Raw genomic sequence first — 22965 nt, 5'->3', positions numbered from 1 at the left:
ATAAACTTCCCATATTTGCTAGTCCCGAAGACTTCAGAGGGTATTTAAAAGCACCACCCCATATAGAATGGTTCGACGATGAATGTAAAATGGAACTAGATGAACGAAATAAATTAAGAATGAAAATGATGCAAGAAAAAACAACAGAGATAGAGAGAAAATAAAATGAACAAAGGAAAAGAGCCAAAAGAATAATAAGATCTAAGAAAAGAAAATACAATGAAGATAAATTAAAATGTATAGAACAGAGCTATAAAAATAGAGAAATTAGAAACTTATATCAAGGGGTGAAAAATGAGAAAAAGGGGTACCAAGGAAAACCTGTACACTACAAAAACAAAAATAGAAGAAATTTAGTAAGTGACGAAGAAATATTGAGCAGATGGAAAGAATACTTTGAAGAACTTTTAAATGAAATTCCCACAACAGAATATGAAGAGGAAGAAGAAGTGAAGGAAAATGTCGATCAAGAACGAATAGAGGAAAGACCGCCTAACGAAAAAGAAATAAAAGAAATAATAGAGAAACTAAAGAATAATAAGAGCCCAGGAAGAGATGAAGTAACAGCTGAAATGTTTAAATATGGAGGACCAGTACTAATTAAGCATTTGGAAAAGTTGCTAAAAGACATATGGGAACAAGAAAAATTACCGAAGGAATGGACCGAAGCGACACTGTGCCCTTTTCACAAAAAAGGCGACAAAAGTTTATGCCAAAATTACAGGGGAATAGCCCTACTAAATGTTGCATATAAAATACTTGCAGTATATATAAAAGATAAGCTATCTCAAAATATAGATAATGACATAGGGGAATATCAATGTGAATTCAGAAGAGGGCGCAGCACAGTGGATCCAATTTTCCTACTGCGCGAAATACAAGCAGAAAGCTACGAATATGGGAAACCTACAATGGCCCTATTCATCGACTTTAAACAAGCGTTCGATAGGATAAAGCGCAAAGAAATATACAAAGCACTACGTGAAATGGGAATTAGTGAAAAACTGATAAGAATGGTAAAAATGACACTCCGAAAAACAGAGAATAGGGTTAAAATAAATGGCGAAGAAACAGATAAGTTTGAGGTCAGTGAGGGGGTGCGACAAGGAGACCCACTGTCATCGCTGTTGTTCAGTTTCGTCCTCGAAGTTACCATCAGAGAAGCTGGAATCAACAGGTCAGGACTTATATATCAAAGAAAACACCAATGCTTAGCATTCGCTGACGACATTGTACTGATAGCCAGAAGTAAGCAATAATTAAAAGAAATAATAAAAAGATTAGAAATGAAAGCGAGAAAGAAAGGGATGTACATAAATGAAGAAAAGACCAAATATGTGGAATGGACAGAATGAGATTACCTACAAGAACAATATCTGACAGTAATAACAGATGAAAAAACATATAAATTCGAAGAAGTAGAAATATTCCAATATTTAGGAGCGACATTCACGAGAAGACCAAATATGAAGGAAGAAATCCAAGCGAGAATTATGGCCGGTAACCGTTGTATTTTTGCACTAAACAATTTATTAAGAAGCAAAAACATATCTAGAAGGGCTAAGATAAGAATATATAAGACAGTATTAAGACCTATTGTATTATATGCCAGTGAAACATGGACAATGAACAAATACGAGCAAGTCTTGCTGCAAGTCTGGGAAAGAAAAGTCCTCAGGAAAATATTTGGAGGTAAATTATGGAATGGTATATGGATAAAAAGACCAAATATAGAATTAGAGGAGATGTATGGAGAGCCGAATATCGTAGGGATCATAAAGTCACAAAGACTGAGATGGTTGGGACACATCCAAAGGATGGAAAACACGAGACTGCCAAAAAGAATGTTAATGGGAGGAATAGGAGGGAAAAGGAAGAAAGGCAGACCGAAAACCAGGTGGAAGAAGGATGTTGAAAAGGACATAGAAAAACTTAAAATACCAAACTGGAAAAATAAAGCAACAAACAGAAAAGAATGGAAAAGAATAGTAACCCAACCATGGGCCTTCTATTCCTAGAGAGCTAAATTATATATATACCCCATATAGCTAAAAGGAAACCTAGAAATGGAGGTAAAAGTACAATTATTACTGACACACCCGAGAAAGATGCGTTCATAGAGAAAGTGGGAAAGGTAAAGCACTGATTAACATAAAGGTTAAAGACCGTTTAAAGTAATTTCCTACAAAAACTAAATTAATTAAACGGCAAAAAACAGAGTCTGACTACAGTGAAGAAAGTGATATCCAACTAGTCGACTTCTCAGATGATGATGATAATTAATTTCCTGAAAAAACCTGATAAAGAACCTGATTATTTTCGAACTGCTACTAAAGACGATTTCATGTTGGTACGTTTTCCTAAAAAGATCCACTATGTTGGAAAGCTATTTACCGATTTTAATGGCCAAAATGATTACCTGTAATATTTCATATTTACGAAAATCTGAAAAAATGGGTGGTTTTTTTTTTGCTTTCCTCCACAGCCTGAGTTAGCTCTAGTGAATAAAGCTGATACAAAAATGGTTTTACCTCAACCCGTTTCCATAAAAAATCAACGCTTGGCAGGTTATTAAAATTTAATATTGATTTTGTATTTTTAGATGTTCCATAAGGATTTTACGTGGTCAAAACATTTTCTTAAGACACTAGATATAATATGTTTTACTGTGTGCCGATTCTGGTACACAGTGAAACAATATTCGGTACTTTATCTTTAAATTTTATTTTTTTTTATCATTATGTGATTTTTTAGCGAATACTGCTTTGAAATTTTTTCTTTTAATTCAAAAATACAATTTTTTTCACTGTGTACTACTCTCCCCTACATAATATAGAATATTATGAGTTCTGACCCTAATATGAAACACACATATTAATAAATGCATATAAAAAGAAAAATTATATTTAAAATAAAACAGTACACATTTTACGAAATTCTTAACTTGTATATTTTAATAAGGTTCTAAAACTGCTTGCTTGTGGTACATCGAAGTTAAATACTATGTTTATATGGGAATAAGCCACAATAAATTGTAATGACAATTACAATTTACCTAAAAATTTGACATTTCAATTTCCACTCCGGAAATCGTTCCCAACAAAGATTATTAAATAATTTTGTTAGAAAACGGTGTGTAGCCACCAAGATTGTTGATAAGGACCTTGGCGGTTATACACCGTTTTCTAACAATATTTAATCATTTTTTTTTATAACGATTTCCTGAGTGGAAATCAAAACATTAAATTTTTAGATAAAATGTAATTGCTATTACAATCAACTATGGCTCAATCCCATAAAAACATTCAGATTCACTCCCAAAATAATCTGTATGGCACCACTTTTTGCAGAAAATGCATTGTATTCACTTTTCTCCTTTCCTGTCTTCCAAGAATTTTCCATCGCAATAAAGACAAGTAACATCTTCTTGCTTGTGGTTGTCTACAGCTATATCTATAATAAGACTATCATCAGAAGAATCTACTGTGTAACTTACTGATTCGGATTTGGAAGAACAATCTTAGAAGATTGCCTTCTTCTTAGTCTTACGTAGATACTTGCTACTACATGATGGTTATTGCATATCTTAGCATTCTGTTGGAAAACCAACTAATTTTTTACTACTCCAATTTAATTTAACGCCGCCTCTGTAGTTTGAATATCAATTTAATTTAACGCCGCCTCTGTAGTTTGAATATCAAAAATTATCTATTAGTATAAAAGACCAGACGATCGTCAGCGTATTTGACACCTCTTCAGCCCGCACACCCCTCGTCCTTTTGCCCCCTCTAGACGCATAGACCCCAGTCGCATTAAGTATTAAGTATTTTTTTAGATAAAATGTAATTGTCATTACAATCAACTATGGCTCAATCCTATAAAAACATAGTATTGTATATTTTAAATGTTAGGATTTAGGTAGTGTCTGGATTGACTTTGCAAATCTCGCAAATGAAGATATCAGATTCACTCCCAAAATAATCTGTATGGCACCACTTTTTGCAGAAAATGCATTGTATTCACTTTTCTCCTTTCCTGTCTTTCAAGAATTTTCCATCGCAATAAAGACAAGTAACATCTTCTTGCTCGTGGTTGTCTACAGCTATATCTATAATGAGATCATCATCAAAAGAATCTACTGTGTAACTTACTGAATCGGATTGTGAAGAAGAATCTTAGAAGATTGCCTTCTTCTTAGTCTTACGTAGATACTTGCTACTACATGATGGTTATTGAATATCTAAGCATTCTGTTGGAAAACCAACTAATTTTTTACTACTCCAATTTAATTTAACGCCGCCTCTGTAGATTGAATATCAAATATTATCTATTAGTAAAAAGACCAGAGGATCGTCAGCGTATTTGACACCTCTTCAGCCCGCACACCCCTCGCCCTTTTGCCCCCTCTGGTCGCATAGACCCCAGTCGCATTAAGTATTAAGTATTTCAAGTGGTTAAGTCGATCAAGACGTTGCTCTCTCCCTCTCTCTCTCTCACCTGTGCCACACAATTGTTCTTACAAGAGCATAGTTGAATTTAGTTTAGTGTTGTAAAGTGTATACAAAAAGATATTGTGGAAGTTAATAAACCGCTAATAAAAAGGTTTAAGTGTATAATCTTTCACCCCCACAAGAGGAAATAAACGAATCAGCAAACAATTAAATCCTGTAACAAAACTAGACAGGTCACCACGAGGGTTTGGTGCGCTACGGGAAATGGGAGGAAATAACCCATCATTTCCCTACACATTCCATTAACACTTTTTGCTTTACTGTTTTGGAGAGAAATTTATTGAAGTCTCTCTAAATCATCTTTATATGATGACGAGGTAATAATTGCTGCACTTCACCTTCGAGTCCCTTTCTTTTTTTTTGAAAGGTTGCCACCGATGTATTGTTTTCGGGTTCAATAAATTCCCATTCATCTACACTAATGTTGGTAATATTTTAACTACTACAGATTCTTCTTCAGTATTATATACTATATTCTTGTTCTGTAGCAAAGATATCGCTTTCCTTAACGATATTGTGATTCAGAGAAAATATTTCGATGTTTTTAAAACCATTAACGATAATTGCCCGAGTTTAGACTTCAAGATACGCCTTTTCAAATAGTTCAGGAATGTCGTGGTGTGTAACTGGTAGACTTAGCCTTAAAAATAATCTCAACGCCTCACTATAACGGATTTTTAAGGATTCCATTAACGTATTATCTAATGGCGGAGGTGGTGGGTAGAATGTGTGGTTTATAATCAATGTGTGGTTTATAATCAATGGTAGAAGGGAGGCAAGCACATTATGTCAACAAAATTCTGTCTTGGCAAATGTATAATTTCTAAATTTTGACAATATGTAAGATGTCCATCTGCTAATACTAGCAACATATTTTCATTTTGTGATTATTTCACTGTTTACATAAAATGTAGGAACCGCTGTGTAAAAATATGGGATTGAATCCACTCACTTGGATGACACACAATATTTGAACCAAGAGGGGTATCCTATTCCAATAAAATATTTTACTTTTTTTCTGGGAAAAATCAGATATGGTGGAACAAAAGTTACTCCAGCACTCATTCTCAAGACTTCTGTGACTGTGACTAATCCAGTCTATTTACGTTGAATACTCTATCAGCTGAATAATTATGATTTTCAAATGCTGCCTCTAAAATATCAAAGAATTGTGTCACAATCCCCCTATTTAAGCCTTTGGCTCTATGTATGGACGTTCCAGTTGGCTTTCTGACAGAAATTCTATCCTTGTATCGTTTCAGGAATGAACCCAACCATTTTCTTTCAGCACTCTCCTTTTCTTTGGAAAATAGATTTGCTAATTTATTTAATGTAGCCAGCTGATAAGCCATCGTTTAAATCATGATTTACCTATCATTTCTTGTTAACTTTTTTTCCATTAAAAGTAGATAGTCTACCAACTGATCTGAGTTTTTGTGGTAGGGCCCTTAACCAGGTCAAGGACACGACTAACACTATAAAGACGGGTCTCCACCAAAGGAAAATTGGCAACTTTCGTGTTGTCAACATGCGTTGGTGACAAAAGTTTCCGAAATATGTTGCCAACAAAAATTGCAAACAAATGTTGAGAACCTTGTTTCTCTTTTTGGCGGTAACATCAAAGGAATGCGCGTGTTGTCGACATTTTAACGGCTTTGTGGGGACGGTCGCTCAGTTGGAAACATAAGTTGTAAACAGAAACATGTCTGTAGTAATAACGTGGACAAATGAACTTATTGTAGTGTACTATGGAATCCAAAAGACGTAAATTATAAAAATAAAAATAAGAAAAAGGATGCCTGGAAAACCATCAGTGATGTGATGGGGCTACACGAACTTGAAGTACAAAGGAAAATAAAAAATTTGACGGCACAGTTTTTCAGAGAGAAGAAGAAATTAAAAGAAGAAAATAAATCGGGTTCAGCTACTTCTGATACCACAAAGTGGTTTGCGTACCAACGACTTCTATTTTTATCAGACAAAAATGAACCTAAGTTATGCCTTGAAAAGGGATTAAATGAAAAACATGTAAGTATGCAACAATATTGTATTTATTTTACGATTTATAAGCTATGAATAACTACGATTGAAAGAGGATCATAACGTATCATATTCTAGTAATTTAGCAGTTAGTAGAAAGTTAGTTAACTTCTAACTTAAAAAAATAAAATAACTTCATAAAATTAATATTATTAATGCACTAATTAATTTTCTTGCTGTTTGTTTCGTTACTTTATATAATTTGTTAATAGTCATTTTGCCAAGGAATGTTCCCTTGTTCGGTCATAAAAAACTCTGCAAATTCTTGTCTCACATCTTTCGCAGCACTTGATTTCCGAGCTCTCTTATCGAAACTATGGAATGGCATATTGTTTTGCATCTCGTTCCTCCAAGCTCCAGAAATAATATTACCACTGTCTTTGTCTTCAGAATCGAAAGTTCCAGGTGGAGTGTAGGTGGTCCTTGATTTTTTTTTCTTAAATAATTATGTAAACAAATACAAGCAGTCACAATTGTCTCCGCTTTCGTTGGTTCAAGTAACATTATTTTTCTGAAAACTCGAAATCGTGCAGATAATATTCCGAACACATTCTCTGATACCCTTCGCGCTCTTGATAGTCTATAATTAAATATTCTTCCCTGTGATCCTTTTTCTTGGGTACCTGGATAAGGTTTCATCAAATTTGGTGACAATGGAAAAGCATCGTCACCCAGAAAAACATAAGGCACAGCCATGGCTCTACCAGGAAGCTTTTCATTATTAGGTAGATTAAGTTTACATTCGGACAACATTCTTTTGAACTGGGTATTTTCGTAAACACCACCATCCGATATGCGTCCCTGGCAGCCAACATTCATATACAACACTTCGTAATTTGCATTAGCAACAATAAAAAGCACAATGCTAAAAAACGATTTGTAATTAAAGTAATCGCTTTCACTGTTTTCTGGTGATTGAATCATAATATGTTTTCCGTCCATAACTCCTGTACATTGTGGAAAATTCCATAGATTATTAAACTGTGTTGCCACTACTTTCCACTCTTCAGCAGTTCCAGGCATCTATAAAAAAATATATTTTTAGGATTCTGGGTCGGAAGAAGTTGAGACAGAAATCTCCCAAAATCAAAATCTGTTACCAAATGAGGGAAATACAAGTAATACAATAGTCCCACCATCATCGGATTCAGAACCACCGAATTCACAACCAGGTCCGTCGACAGCGCCTTGTATTGGGAAAAAAACTAAATGTTCAAAAAGGAAGGTTTCAACTGGTGACCAAAGGCAAGAGGAAGCTTACAACGTATTGAAAGAACTTCAAGCTAAGAAAAATCGCCATAAATACAGTGCCTTTGGGGAGCATGTTGCAATGAAAATGGAAGCTTTAAAATCAAGTTATGATCAAAATGTGGTGGAGCATGAAATATCAAATATTTTGTTTCAAGCAAGTATCGGAAAATACGACTATCCTGCTACTGGACATTCTGGACAAATGACTCCAATTTCAACACATTCATCAAGTTCCAGTTTTCCCATACATCCACTTCTTTCATCACCAGATGACACATCATCACTCACATCACACTACAGTCAACTACTATCACCACAATATGCATCATCCCCTTCACCACAATACATACCACAAGTGACAGAATCTCAAACAGTACCTGAACTACGCTCGCCACAATATGCATTACCATCTTCATCACAATACATCCCACAACAAACACAGGATATACCACTCACAGATTCACAAACAGAACAGGAAACAAGTTTGGCTACATCTAGTATTCTGCTGGAAGCTATAAATACTGCTAATATATTAGACTAATAATGTGTACCCCATGATGTTTCATATGATTTGCATTAAAATAGTTTCTTAAATAAAAACTTTCTAAATGCGTTTTCAGTTATTTTTGGAAACGAATCGAACCTGACCCCAGGGAACAAAAATTGAATATTTTACCAAACTTGCTCTGCTAAAGAAACCGTCAAAAATATTTATCATAATAGAATACACTTACTTTTATTTGATCGCCAAGAACTTCACATGTTGCTATACATACTTCTGGTACAATTTTTGAAATCGCTTGCTTTGAAATCCTAAATAAATGCATTAATGAAGTGTAGGAATCTCCGGTAGCCAAAAATCTTAAAGTAATTAGTAGGCGTTCGGTAGGTGTGATGGCTTTTCTAAAATAAGTGTCATTTTTTGTAATTTTTGGTACAACAAGATTGAGCAACCACTCAAAATCGGAATCAGTCATACGGAGAAAGTTTCTTATTTGTCCGTCTTCAATACGTCCTGCTAACAAATCATCTTTTCTCAAAGCATTTATTAACTCAATTCCTCCATGTGTGTTTCTTCCTATGAGGCTTGGTCGTACCCAATATTTATGTTTTCGTTTCTTTTATTTACTCAAAATAATAAATGATGCAGCTGCTAAGATAATATCGTCATCAATCGACCCCATTTTGTCAACACAATAGTCTTGATGGAGACTGCCAGTTGCCAACTAACATGTTTCCTAAATTATTGTTGACAACTTTATGTTTAGATGTGGACAACGATAAAAAACAAAAGTTGGTGACTTCGGAAGAGTTGCAAACACAAAAGTTGCCAACTTTTCAGTGGATACGCGCCTTAATAGCAACAAGCTAGTGATATTGTTACTACTTTTAGTTTGTTTAATTTTAGGGTATTTCATTAAGGCCGTCCGCACATGAAGCTACTAAAAAGAAACCAGTTGGTAACTTTAGTTACCAATCAGTTGCTTATTAGTTACTGTCCATGTATTTTAATGAGTATCCGCACACAGCGCTACTACGCTACTATAGAGCGTTTCACGTTAAGAAAATAACATTAGGCTTATGGAGATCAGTGTTGCCAAAACTCTCAGGCATGCGGTTTACTAGATTGTCGATATATTTTTCGAATTTCCATTTTCAATTAATATTTAACTGTAAAGTCAGAATAACAACTGAAGAACCACAAAGCTTTATTATCATTATGTAGTCTCAGAGAACGACATAAAATTGCTGACATACGCACACCGTATTATTTTAAGTTGCAATTAGTAATTAGATATACGCATTCCAAGCGGTCCGTTTATTTGCTTTTAAATCTTTAATAGTCGGCAGAGTGCATGATTTAACTAAGCAATATTTTCTACTGATTTCTATGATTCATGGTATATGATATTCTTACCGAACAACAAAAATAAACTGTCGTTACTATAATTAAAATAAGATAAAATAAAATTATCTTTTGTAAATACTATTTATTTAATTAAAATCATTTTCCCTACTTTTCATCTCTTGTTTCGAATGGACACTTTTGGTCAATTACGTTAAAAAACAATTATTTAATTCATGTCTGTGAAAACGAAAATACAAAATTATACAACCCTGAATCGTGCTTGTGTTCATCGTGGCATCGCTGCGCTTCTATCGTCCATAAGAAATACATGGCCCTATCTCCGCAATGTTATTTTCTTAACGTGGAACGCTGTATAGTTAGTAACCGGTCAGTTATGCATTAGTGATAAGTCGACAGCAGACTGGACGTGCAGGTCGCTTGGGGACTAGTTTCTAGTTTGTTGTGATATTTTTAAAGTTTACACGCGAAATGACAAAATTGGTAGAACAGTCGTTTAATATAAAATTAGTGCAAGAAGTGGAAAAACATCCCTGCTTATACAACTATATGTTAAATGAATATTCGCGATATAGATATTACGGAAAATACTTGGAATTATATATTATATGGGATTCCTTCCCGTTTTCGTACATAATTATGTAGAACACAAACAGATTGTGTTATCTTAATAATTGTTTTGAGTGAGTGACATTTTTAACGCGATAATAACACTCAATAATATACTATAAAGTTTAAAATTTAAACACCCTATAACAAAGCTACTCGTACAGGCAAGAAGTGACTCGTTTCTATTAATTTTCAGTAGCGTAGTGTGCGAGTCATAGTTAGTAAACAGTTGGTAATTCTAGTTACCAACTATATAGTTTAGTTGCTTTTTAGTAGCTTCATGTGCGGACGGCCTAAGGGGACATTGACAAATTTCCTCTATATTTTGCATTTATTTTTGTTTATCGTTTAGGTTAAATGCTATTTTAGTTAAAAATATTTCGATTACGAGGAGTTTTACCATTTATGGATAAAATTAACGAATCTATTTATTGCAGCTGGAATAAATGCATCCCTTGTTATGCTGTACGCAGTATTTTTCGCCATGTTTATCACTGGTTGGGTGAACCTAAACAGCTGTCCTCTAAATAGACTGATTCCTATTTACTTGATAGTGGCAGGTAAACGAATACACATATTGAACCGTTTTAATTACAGATATCCGTTTCAGGTTTTGTTGGTGCCTTAGCGAAATTCCTTAGTAAAACTGACAGTAAACATGTATTTAATATCGCAATGGTTTTGGTAATATTTGATATTTTCTGGCATGGCCTAGGTAAGTTTTAAAAAAGTAATTGTGTTCTTATCTTTTAGCATTAATAGACAAGCGTAACATGATTCAAGTATTTAATACAGTAAAGCTAAATTATCATCATTATTTTGCTATTAATCCTATGAGGAGTTATTGTTCAATTACTTGCATCCATTAATTGCATTTCTTAATAAGTTTGAAGTTTGTATCTTGAGTCATACCACTATTAACCCTCTTTACACATACCTCTTGTCTAAACATTTGATCTTCTATGACCTTTCTCTCCAACTCAACGACTCTTGTCAAAGTTACAACTCAGCGATTCTGGATATTGGGTGATTACCATTTTGACGTTGAATGTGGCTCAACCATCTGAATCTTTGCTCTCTTATTTTGGCATAATTTGTTGACATCCCTGGACACATCTCAATAAACATTCTTAATTGTATTCAGTATACATTTTGATACCACTCATCTATTTAAGTATTCTCGTTTCCATTCAGTTCCGTATACCATCAGATGATGTTAGAGCCTTCATGAGTCTTGGCTTGTCTCGAAACATCCTTCCATCCTTTCCTGTCGAATGCCTATCTTCATATCATAGCTAGTCTTATATTCGTTTTATAGTAATTTTCCTATCGGTTTCGTTGACATATTTCTGTGACGCATTACACCACACGCCATTTTATTTATCCCACTTTAACTCTAGTGCATGTATTTTTAGCAATTTTTCCATTACTCTGTAGTACCAATCCTTAAAACTAATGCTTCCACAATTGTTTCACCATCCAAAGTTAACATCTTAGTTCTAGTAGTAACTGTTGTGAATTGTCTCCTATTTACAACGCAAGTAGCGATCCAAACGTTGAAACTTGCTAAGTAGGTACACTTGGATTAAATAATCCTTCGTCAAATCAATTTTTTAAGTCGAAGTGGTAATAGTCATCATCATCATCATCATCATCCAGCCCCATTTTCACATCCATTGTTGGATATAGGCCTCCTCCAAACGTCTCCAGTTCTCTCTTTCTCTAGCTGCTGCAATCCAGTTTGTTTCTATTCTCCTTAGGTCGTCGGTCCATCGGGTGGGTGGTCTGCCTCGACTTCGCTTGTCGGCTCTTGGTCTCTACTCCAATAATCTCTTCGTCCATCTTCCGTCTTCCATTCTAGCAACATGTCCAGCCCACCTCCACTTTTGTTTATTGATTCGAAGTATAATATCGTCTAAGCCAGTTCGTCGGCGTATCTCCTCATTTCTCACGCGATCTTTCAAGGTCAGGCCCGGCATTGATCTCTCCATTCGCGTTTGTGTTACCCTCAGTTTTTCGGCAGTAGCTTTCGTTAAAGTTAGGGTCTCTGCTCCGTAGGTCAAGACTGGTAAGATGCATTGGTTAAATGCCTTCCTTTTCAGGTGAATTGGGGTATTTGTTTTAAAAATGTCTCTCATCCTTCCATATGCCGCCCATCCCAACGTAATGCTCGTAATACGTGGGCGGTAATAGTAATGCTCGATGAATTTAAAGGAACTTTATTTTACGTTGCACTGTTACAAAAGATATTTATTTACAAATGCATTTAACTAAAACTAAATCGTCTTGTTTTTCTACTATGTGCGAACGAAAATTTACGTATGTATTCGCAAAGTGAATCGAAATTAAGCCTTTAATTAGCGAAAGAAATGGTCAAGCTGCTAAGGAGTTACACAATTTTGCCGAGATGACTGTCTCGCAGGAGAACCGATAACAAAGTCTTTTAAGAGGTCGGGATGTACCTACTGTCCGGCACGAGAACCGAAATAAAAGTGTTTGAATGACGCTGGGATGCCTATCCCACATGAGAGTAGTCTTTTTACACAAATGTTGAGAGACCGGGATTTACCATCGAGTTAGAATCTATGGAGAGGGCATCACGTGACTAAAAACGACCTCGCTTCGGCCATATTGTTTTGACACTTTTGACAGATCGTATATGTTTATTTACGTTTGTTGTTTTTCGAATATTTTTAGTTTTATAATACTTTTATAGAAACTGTAATAATATATTGTGATAGTGCATAATAATGGTTTCTTGTTCTCAACGTAGTTGCAGTGGCAGAAGCAATGTTAATAAAAAATCTTCAGGAATAACGTTCTACAGGTTAGTATACAAATATGTAAACAAAGTAATGGCATGTACTTCAGAGAATAAATTAATAGTATTTGACTGTATTAATTTATCTTTATGTATAATATATCGTGTTTTTAGTGTTTACCGCGGGATAAATAAATCATAGTTTATTAAAAATGTATTGCACTTTGTAGATTATGATTAAATCTTGTGAATAACTAGTCATATTTTTATAGTAGCTTTAATATTATTGAGTCCGGCCATGATCCCACCGCCATATTGGTATCACCGTTAGCCACGCCTACCTACGCCGTTTTTAATAATAATAGTCTCCCGTTTTATACCGCTGTCGCGACTTTGGGAGTATAGCAGGGTAGTCTGCTATATCTAGGGCCTACGGTATACAAGGAAGGTAACATGGGCAGTGCTACGCTTCAACCGTCTATTATTACCCCTGGTTTTACCCAAGGTACTCATTTTTATTCAGGCTGAGTCGACCTGGGGCCTATAGACATTTTTAAAATGTCTAGATGTTCTTGCCGGCGGTGGGATTCGAACTCCGGACCACCGGCTTGCGAGGCAAGCATCCTACCGCTTGCGCTACGCAGGCCGTTTTTAATACACACGTTAATATGCTCATAGCTTCTCCATAGATTCTAACTCGGTGGGATTTACCCACTGTCCGGCACCGGAACCGAAAGAGTAATCTTTGAATGCCGTTCCAATCCAACATTTTATAGGAAATAGCGATCCGTCAACTTCTAACCGTCTTCAACGAACTTTAAACGTTCCAACGATGAGTTATAATAAGCCACTTTTCTATACATTTACGAAGAAACTGCATAATAATAAAACAATAAAACTAAAAGATTTATTGCTCTTTCGCAACAGATAAATATTACTGACCCAATTCTAAGTAGACAAAAAACTCGTTTTTTCTAATGAATTAGCGAAGCAGTTGGTACTTACCAGGAAAAAACATTCGTGACCAGTTGTGGTCGTAAAAATGATAAATTTTCTATTGAGAAGAGGAGAATTGGCAATAACATAATATCGAAACGTGTTTGGATAATGAAACTAAACATATGGGTCAAATAAAAACCTGTTCGAGCAGGCGTATCAACGAAAAAACGGATTAGACAAAAAACTCGCTTTATTTGAGATGAGATATATTGAAAATAAATAGAATATATTTTCGTATTTTATTAATAATTGTAACAAAAATAATGCGGGATTATTGGTGATATGTTAGAACTTTAAACAGTAAAGGTCGATCTAGACATATCCGTGCCGTGTCCGTTCCGTGTCAGTGCCGAGTCCAGGTATTTTTAATGTTTTATTTGCATACAACAGCGTCGTGACAGTGTGCGTACAGAGGCAAATGAGAGAGGAAAACGTTATTACATATTTTTGTGTAAAAGATAGTTGAAAATATGGCGGCTTTGAGCAAGAAATAAGAGCAAGACCAGAAAAGGCGGAAACAAAGAAGATGGAGTGTGCATCCTATGTGAAAAAAAGACAAACCGAAGGAGAATTCAAAATATACAGAGAATTATTAGACGATGAAACAAAATTTCACGAATATTTTAGAATATCGCAGTACTCTTGTAATATTTTATTGGATAAAATTAAATATCGTCTTGAGAAGCAACTTACATTTTGAAAAATACCGATCTCGGTCAGAGAACGTTTGGCTGTTTGTTTAAGGTAAGTATCTAGGTACGGGAATAAAGCCCGTTTTTAAATTATGATTTTATTTTTAATTATTATTACTTATTACAATTTCATTCAAAATTGTGAAAATAATTGCTTGCTTATTGAGTTATGTTAAGAGTTTAGAGTTTACATGTTTAGAGTTAAAAGTTACATGTTGATTCGTTTGGGTTATCGCTTTTGCCTTGAAATATCTGCAACTAATGCATCGTATGAGTAGAATCTGACGAAGTCCCAGCCGGTGATGGTGTTAACCTAGTTGACATATGGGTGTAATCTAAAGAAGTTCTAGCACTCGATGGAGATGACAAAGGTTGTACGTGGTACACATTATTTTGGACAATGGGTCGAAGTAGTTGTTGTTCCTCCAAATCTTGCACCACTTGAAATAGCCTACCTTTTGCCAAATGTTGGTAATATGGAGAAAATAACTTGACAGTGGCAGCGAGTCCAGAAAAAAATGCATCAATTGGATGTACATTTTCTGTTTTGTGACTATTTTCTCTAGCGATTATGTACTTCATTAAAGTAGTTGAGGCTGATTCCTGCTCAGACAGCTTCCTTTTCGTTCGACCTGGCGGCGTTTTTATTACAGGAGGCGGTTGGTTTTCTGCTTCAGTGGGCGTGCTTGTTTCTAAAATCTCCGTAGTTGGTTGCACTGCTTGAAATTGACTTACTTCATCTTCAGTCTCTTCATGAATTGTGTTCACAGGAGCATCAGATTCCGAAGACTGCACATTAGACAGAGTGTCTATCTTGGCAAAAAACGGAATTAGAAATTGCAGGCAATCTTCATATTTATATTTTTTCCTTTTTTCCGCTGCTTGTCCACTTTTAGTCACTTTCTTTGCCAAGTTTTTTCTAAATTGGTCGCGTATATTCTGCCATCTACTTTTGCAAGCACCACCTGAAAATACATATTTTTATATTACACTCTATATGGGATCGCAGTGATTGCTACTATAGGCCGACTATACTCAAAAGTACTACGAAACCTGATAGAAAATGATATTAAAGACAAACAACCCGAAGAACAAGCGGGATTTAGGGCCGGACGCTTCACTATGGATAATATTTTCACATTAAAAATTGCAATGGAAAAACGAGTGCAGGGAAATAGAGAAACTCATATAGCTTTAATTGATTTGGAAAAAGCATATGACAGTGTACCGATCTGCCAACTATGGATAGAAATGGGTAACTTGAAAATAAACCCAATTCTTATTAACGCCACTCAAAAATATTACGAACAAAACTTTGCAAGAATTAAAATGGGACAAGAAATCACCTCTCCTTTTCAAACAACAAAGGGACTAAGACAAGGCTGCTGTCTATCACCCACCTTATTTAAAATCTATTTGGACAGATCCTTAGTGAAATGGACAAAAAAATGTAGAAACATGGGAATAACGGTGGAAGAAAACAAGCTATATACACTTTTCTTTGCGGATGACCAGGTAGTAATTGCCGAAGACAGCTACGATCTTAGCTATATGGTAAGAAAACTGCAAGAAGAATATGAGGTGGCAGGTCTAAACATGAATATGACAAAATGTGAATATCTCTCAGTGGGAACAGATGAAATATGTGACCTAGTCTTGGAAGACGACAAAATCAAAGGCGTGCAATCCTGCAAATATTTGGGGGTCATTTTCAACAAGAAGGGAAATAGCGCAGATGAAATCAGGGAAAGAATAAACAAGGGCAGAGCAGCGACCCGTGCCTTAAACTCTCTTCTCTGGCAAAAAACAATTCGACGAGAAACCAAAAAACACATTTACGGTAGTATAGTCCAAAGTATTACACTTTACGGTTCGGAAGTATGGGACGTCACCAAAGCTAATAGAAACAAACTTATAACGACAGAAATGGATTATCTGAGACGAAGCTGCGGTAGATCGAAACTGGAGAGAGTTAGAAACGAACAAATAAGAAACGAAATGAAAATGGAGAGAAATATCAATGATGACATAGAAAGAAAACAATTAATCTGGTTCGGACATGTTAAAAGAATGCCAGAGTATAGATGGCCTAGAAGAGTACTGGAATGGATCCCTCCTGAAAGAAGAAAGAGAGGACGACCACGGAGAAGTTGGCGCAACGATATTGATGAAGCAATGGCGGCAAGAGACTTAGAACAGGCAACTGCATATGACAGAAAAAGATGGAAATTGGGGGCGGAAAAGCGGCGACAGCCGTAATAAATCCGTTATTATATATATATTACACTCTAAAAAATTAATCAGTTACATTTAACTCAAAATGAACACAATACTTTTTTCAGATATTTAGCAACTGGAAACTCTCTGATAGGTATTTCCTTTAGTTATCGTTTAGGTCATGCAACAGTACATAACATTGTACATGAAATACGTACAGTTACTAACGGAAGTTATGCCAATTCCGACAACACAAAAATTGAGAGAAATTTGTACAGAATTTTGGAATCGCTGCAAATTTCCTAATTGTCTCGGTGCATTGGAGCCCCGTCCCGCCTAACAGTGGCTTTAACTACTTTAATTACAAAAAAACCTTTTTAATTGTACTTTTAGCTCTGGTTGACGCTAATTATAAATGTATTATGGTCGATGTTGGATCATACGGTAAAAGTAGTAAAGGAGTACCTAATACTTAAACACTCGAATGTGGGTAAAGCCTTAGACAATGGCAGTTTGCATTTGCCGGGAACAGCTCCATGTGTTATTATTGGGGATGAAGCGTTTCTCCTTAAACGGTATTTAATGAGTCCCTTAGTCGATGATCCTGTCAACAAAAATTTCAATTATCGCTTAGGTTTTGCCCGTACAATTATATAGAAATACCTTTGGAATATTATCACAGAAGTTTCGCATTTATAACAGAAGGATTCAAGCAAATCCTGAAAATGTGAATTATATTACCTATCAGCAACATGCGTATTGCATAATATTATACCGCTACCGATCCACCATCTTCCATAGTAAATTCCGAATTAAAAAATATTCTATTGCAACGTGTTAATGCAACTAAAGAGGCTTTTTGAGTTATAACAGTATTTAAGAATTATTTTTTGTTGCCACAAGGCAAGTTAATAAACTAAAGGATCTCGTAAACCCACTACATGACTACAAATCAGAAAATAAATATGCGTTTACATACTTGTTTGTTGTATTTCTTCTCCTATTTTCTTCCAGATTTCCAATTTGTATTTGGTATCTAGATATTTTAAATTTGAGGTATCATAAATGGCCGGGTATTTTCGGACTAATTCGATAAGTTTTTCATCGTCCATACTAATACTAGTACGATAATTGCATTTAGTAAGGAATGTTACACTACAACTAATAAAAATAATATGTAATTAGAAATAAGAAATAAAATATGTAACTATATAAATAATATATAAAAAAACATAACATACCAACCACACAATATCCCCTGCTTGTCTGTTTACCAGCACTCGCGTTCACAAAACAATGAAATCATGTTTGTATAAGTTCGTGCGGTCCGTGTCATTTCCGTGCATCGCCAGTGCCGAAAACAAAAATATCGTTTGGGATTAACTTCACGCAGGGCACGGACGAAGCCCAGTCGGATAACACCAATGTATAAATATACTCATACGAGCAAGAGTACAGCTGGTTACTAAAAAAACTGATACGACAGTAAGATTTTGATCATTTTGAGCAGTGTATTTTATTGGTCTGACATTATTATTATAATCCGGTCAACTTAGGCATCAAAATAGTTGGCAAATAACAAAAATTGCCGGAGAGCCAAATTTTGGTGGAGAGCTAGAGTTTACCATAACAAATAAAGTTTTAAAGTCCCCATCTATCCCATGTGTGCAACAAAAGTTATTCGGGGTCAAAAGTCAAAATTTGAGATTTTTTGGATTTTTCTCGAAAACGTTAAGTTTTACCAAAAATAACCTCAAACCAAAGTTCTAGATCTTAACATTCTCTACAAAAATAGTCCTTACAATTTTTTTCTTAAGACGTACCATACCTGAGATATTGCGATTTTAAAAGTTACTTTATACATTATATGCACATATAAGCCACGTATATACATATGGGGCACTTAAGACAAGTATAAGTGCCTATTTGTGTCTGTTTTATATATTATATAATATATTATACTATTCTGAAAATATTTCTTCAAAAGATAATCAGTCCCAAACTGAATTTCCTCTATCCACGTGGCCTTGAAAACATTTGGCTATACCATTGTTTAAAAAAGAAGAGATTGTCTATTGTACAATGGCTACAGTATTGTCCGTAGGTCTTGTTCATATTATCTGTTTCGTTTGTTGTCTGATGCAAAATACCATGACAGTTGTTACAAATCTTTCTTAAAACCTAATACTGGTCGTAAAATTGGCCGTCCTCAAGATGAAACTGTAAACTCTGCGATGGAGAAAATGTTTCAATTTATAGAAACAAGTGATGATTGACAGTAAAAATGACGCAGATGTCCTTATAATTGAGACAGCAATTAAAAAATTTAAGGCAACAAATACAACAATTGTAGTTGGTGAAGATGTTGATTTGTTATAATACTACTTACTGCAAGGACTCCAGTAGATAAAGTTATTTATTTTCTGAAACCCGGAAGGGCTCAACAGCGAACAGAGATATATTCTTCGACAAGTTTATCGGCTTATCCCAAATGCCAAAAGTACATTTTATTTTTACATGCGATAACCGGCTGCGACACTACGTCAGCAATGTACAGAAGGGGCAAAACGTCAGTACTTAAATTATTCGAAAAAAAAAAAAGATTTGACTGACTGCTGTAAAGTTTTTACAGAACTTGATTCCACACCGCAAACAATAATTACGGAAGGAATTCGTTATCTTCTTGCGGTTTATGGAGCTAAAAAAAAATAGTTGTCTTGATAAATACCGATACTTAACTTTTGTAAAAATTACGCGAAACAAGAAACAAGTACAACTATCAGATCTTCCTCCAACATCAGCATCTGCTTTTCAACATTTGTATCGAGTATATTATCAAGTTCAAACATGGCTAGGCAATGAACTGAATCCAGAAGACTGGGGTTGGAAATTAATAGATAATACTCTGAAACAGATTAAAACCTTACTCCCACCTGCCCCAGAAAAACTCCTTAACACTATTATCGTCATCATCCATCACACCGTAACTTCACAATGTACTACAGAAGAGAGCTGTTCCAAAATTATGCAGAGAATATAAAATTTTCACATGGAAAATTTAGAGTTCCATGATATAGGTTACAATTTTCTAGTAGAAGATGGAAGAATCTATGAAGCTACTGGATGGCAAAAAGTTGGGACTCACCTAGAACTTATAATATCAAGAAAATTGTTTTTAAGGTTTTTATTTCATATAATAAAAGGTTGAAACACATTGAAAAATTTCGATACCATTGGGATATATCGTCCCACTAACAAACACCATTGGGACAATATAACAATATAATTAAAAATTTCAAAGAATATTTTTTTTGTTTCGATATTTTGGACTATTCTAAAAAAAATCAATCCTAATATTTTTCTCTAAAATCGACAGTTTTGAAGTAATAAGCGATTTTAGGTCCTAAAAAACCTAAAAATGGCTATTTTCGATGCTTAAAAATTACTACGATGCTATTATCGTAGTAAAAACTTAAATGTTTCATGATGTCAAAGTTTTAAAATGTACTTTGAACATTTCTTTACAAATCCCTTAAGAGTTTTTGTCAATGTCTTTATTGCGCTCCATTATTTTTTAATTGTTAATTTGACGTGTGCGAATTTGATGTTGCGAATTTGCATAAAATATACACTATAAAAATGATGGTTTATGTTTAAAATTGATGTTGTTTAAACATTTAGATACACTTACAATATCCCAACTATTTTTGACGAGTAGTTTGTATTCCAAATCTACATGCTATTTAAAAATTTTTAAAATATCTGGAGATATATAAAAAAAAATATATTTAATAAACTATTTTTATATTTTAGGTACATATGTGGTGTATACGGAATATCAACCTAACTACGACGTCAATTCAGGAAATTATTGTAACAGAACCGCGTATTTACTTTCTTTTTGGATATTAACATTTCAGTATACATTATTAGGTATATTTATAATGTTATCTGCATGTTATTTATTAATGAGGGGAAATTTTAAGAAGTGTTAAAAACGTACGTAGGGTAGGTGGAGGCAAAGCTCCGCAATTTTTACTATTGTCAATGTAGTGAGAAGTCGAATAAGTATTTTTTAAAAATTAATATGAAAATATCTGGGTAATTTGTTATACAATATTGTATCTGTGTATATACTGTATCTGACTATTAGTTATCTAAAAAGTTAAACTTTTGTTCAAAAAAGCATTTGCGGGGATTTGCCCCTTAATATGGGGTAAGTACCCGCGGAGCGGTGGTTTTCCAAATATCGTGATAAAAGTTCATATAATGTATAAATAATTCAATATTTTTCTTTTTCTTTTTTTTTCGGACCATAGACAGTAAAAAAAATATTTTTTCACTTTCTCTGTCAGACGCTTTTATCTTTACAAAGCTCTTATTACCTTTTCAGCTAGTTGTTTATCCTTATCAGCTTCTTTCATTTCCAAACGATCTTTAGTAAGTATTGAAGTCAGCAATTGTGATTTCAATTCTTTTTTAATGGGTATTTTAATGGGCTTTTTTTTGAAGTAGAGGAATTAGATCTTCGGGAGTTGATATGTAATTTTGAGAAGAAAAATTATCTCCATATCCCCTCGTAAAGGGTGTAATTTAAGTTGAGACTTTTCTTGATACTCAAATGCCCCCTCTTGAATATGTTTAACTTACCAGTGTAGTCACCTGTACCGATAAAAATTGACTTTTTACAAGTGCTTGACGTTTATTTATTATTTTAAATTTAAAACCTATTATTTTATTAATCCAATTTTGAAGAGTTTTCTCACAGCAATTTATCTGCGTACCGGTTGTTTCCAATTTCTTGTTAATATTTTTATTGTAGGTATTTATTTGCTTCTATAGTAATCGTATATTGTAGTTTTCAATAGTAAAGCATTTATAGGTCTTAAAAATTTGTAGTCACATCGCTTCTTGCGATGATAGATTTTATTTTAACTATTTTGTGTCTAATTGAAAGTGAAATTTTTGTTAAGTTACTAGTACCAGCAGTTTTTCAACGAGGCCGAATTTATTATGTAGATTTTTGTAGATGTTACAACATACTTGCTGTGTTTCAGCGTTTAAATGCATTAGAATCTTCTTTACGGGCAGTTTCAGGTACTTTTCAGGAATTACACTCACACCGACACTGGCACTAGCACTTTCTACAAAATTAGTGATGTCGTAGTACGCAATATTTTTAAACAAACTGTCCTACGGATGCCCCATCACTATTTAAAATAATTAAATTACGGTAAAAACACTCTAAACTCTTCTAAAGAACTGCTTTCCAACTAAAACGTTTATCTTACTAAAACGGCATCCGGTCGGTTGTAAAAAAGTAGGTCGCCACATTTTTTAAAATGTTCCACAATATGTATATGTTAACGCGACTATACCGACGCATACTAAGGTGCTATTTTAGTTGCTATAAAATATGAACATTGAACTCTAGTAGCTATACTTACCCTATTTAACTTGTTTATATCTGCATACCATTTGTCTCAAAAAAAGATGAAATGTTCATATTCAGAATTGAAAATAAATAATTTGATTTTATTATAGAATTAAGTCTATGTGTAAGGGTATTTTAATATTGTACATAAGATATATTTTTGTAACCAAATAAAGGCAATTTTTACTTAATATGTAGATAACTGTTACTTTTTACAACAAATAAGTCATAATAGGAGTATATGTCCCACCGATGACAATACAGGAAAAGAAAAAGATCAGATCAAGACCTTAATGTAAGAACTGAAAGAAAGGCCAAAAGAAACTATAGTATATAGAGGAGACGAAATAATACCCTACAGATAAACTAAACTGAGATTAGATACCTGTTCTTTATAAATTGAGACTAGCATCAACAACGAAAGATATACAAGGAATAATAAATGAAGAACGCTATAAAAACATGGAAATCCAAATATACCTAGCAATAAAATATATAGCCTAGCAATTATACAATAAACCCAAATATGACTAAAAGAAGCAGTTGGAACATAACATCTTCTTATTCTTCTTTTTATATAAACA

General features: G+C 34.3%; 2 protein-coding genes across 3 annotated transcripts in view; one reads left to right on the top strand and one right to left on the bottom strand.

The window, feature by feature from the left end:
• Positions 1-21170, top strand: part of LOC140434398 (transmembrane protein 272-like) — a 28272-nt gene extending 7102 nt beyond the window's left edge. The window contains exons 2-4 of one of the 2 annotated variants that reach the window (XM_072522609.1): positions 10716-10831; positions 10876-10993; positions 20761-21170. In XM_072522609.1, coding sequence (XP_072378710.1) covers positions 10716-10831; positions 10876-10993; positions 20761-20942 — 416 coding nt within the window. In that variant the 3' untranslated portion in view covers positions 20943-21170. Of the gene's footprint in view, positions 1-10715; positions 10839-10875; positions 10994-20760 lie in introns of both variants that reach the window. The other variant, XM_072522610.1, reaches the window with a different exon arrangement.
• On the bottom strand, positions 14593-18322 carry LOC140434397 (uncharacterized). Its single transcript, XM_072522608.1, has 3 exons — positions 18189-18322; positions 17927-18108; positions 14593-15695 (listed from the first exon to the last, which is right to left on the bottom strand). The coding sequence occupies exons 2-3, from the start codon at positions 18057-18059 to the stop codon at positions 14989-14991; spliced, it is 840 nt and encodes a 279-aa protein (XP_072378709.1). The 5' UTR covers positions 18060-18108; positions 18189-18322; the 3' UTR covers positions 14593-14988.
• Positions 21171-22965: the final 1795 nt, after the last annotated feature.

Source organism: Diabrotica undecimpunctata, chromosome 2, assembly GCF_040954645.1.
Source record: "Diabrotica undecimpunctata isolate CICGRU chromosome 2, icDiaUnde3, whole genome shotgun sequence".
Lineage (NCBI taxonomy): Eukaryota > Metazoa > Arthropoda > Insecta > Coleoptera > Chrysomelidae > Diabrotica > Diabrotica undecimpunctata.
Note: the sequence above shows the minus strand (reverse complement) of the source record. Positions and strands in the feature narration are given on the sequence as shown.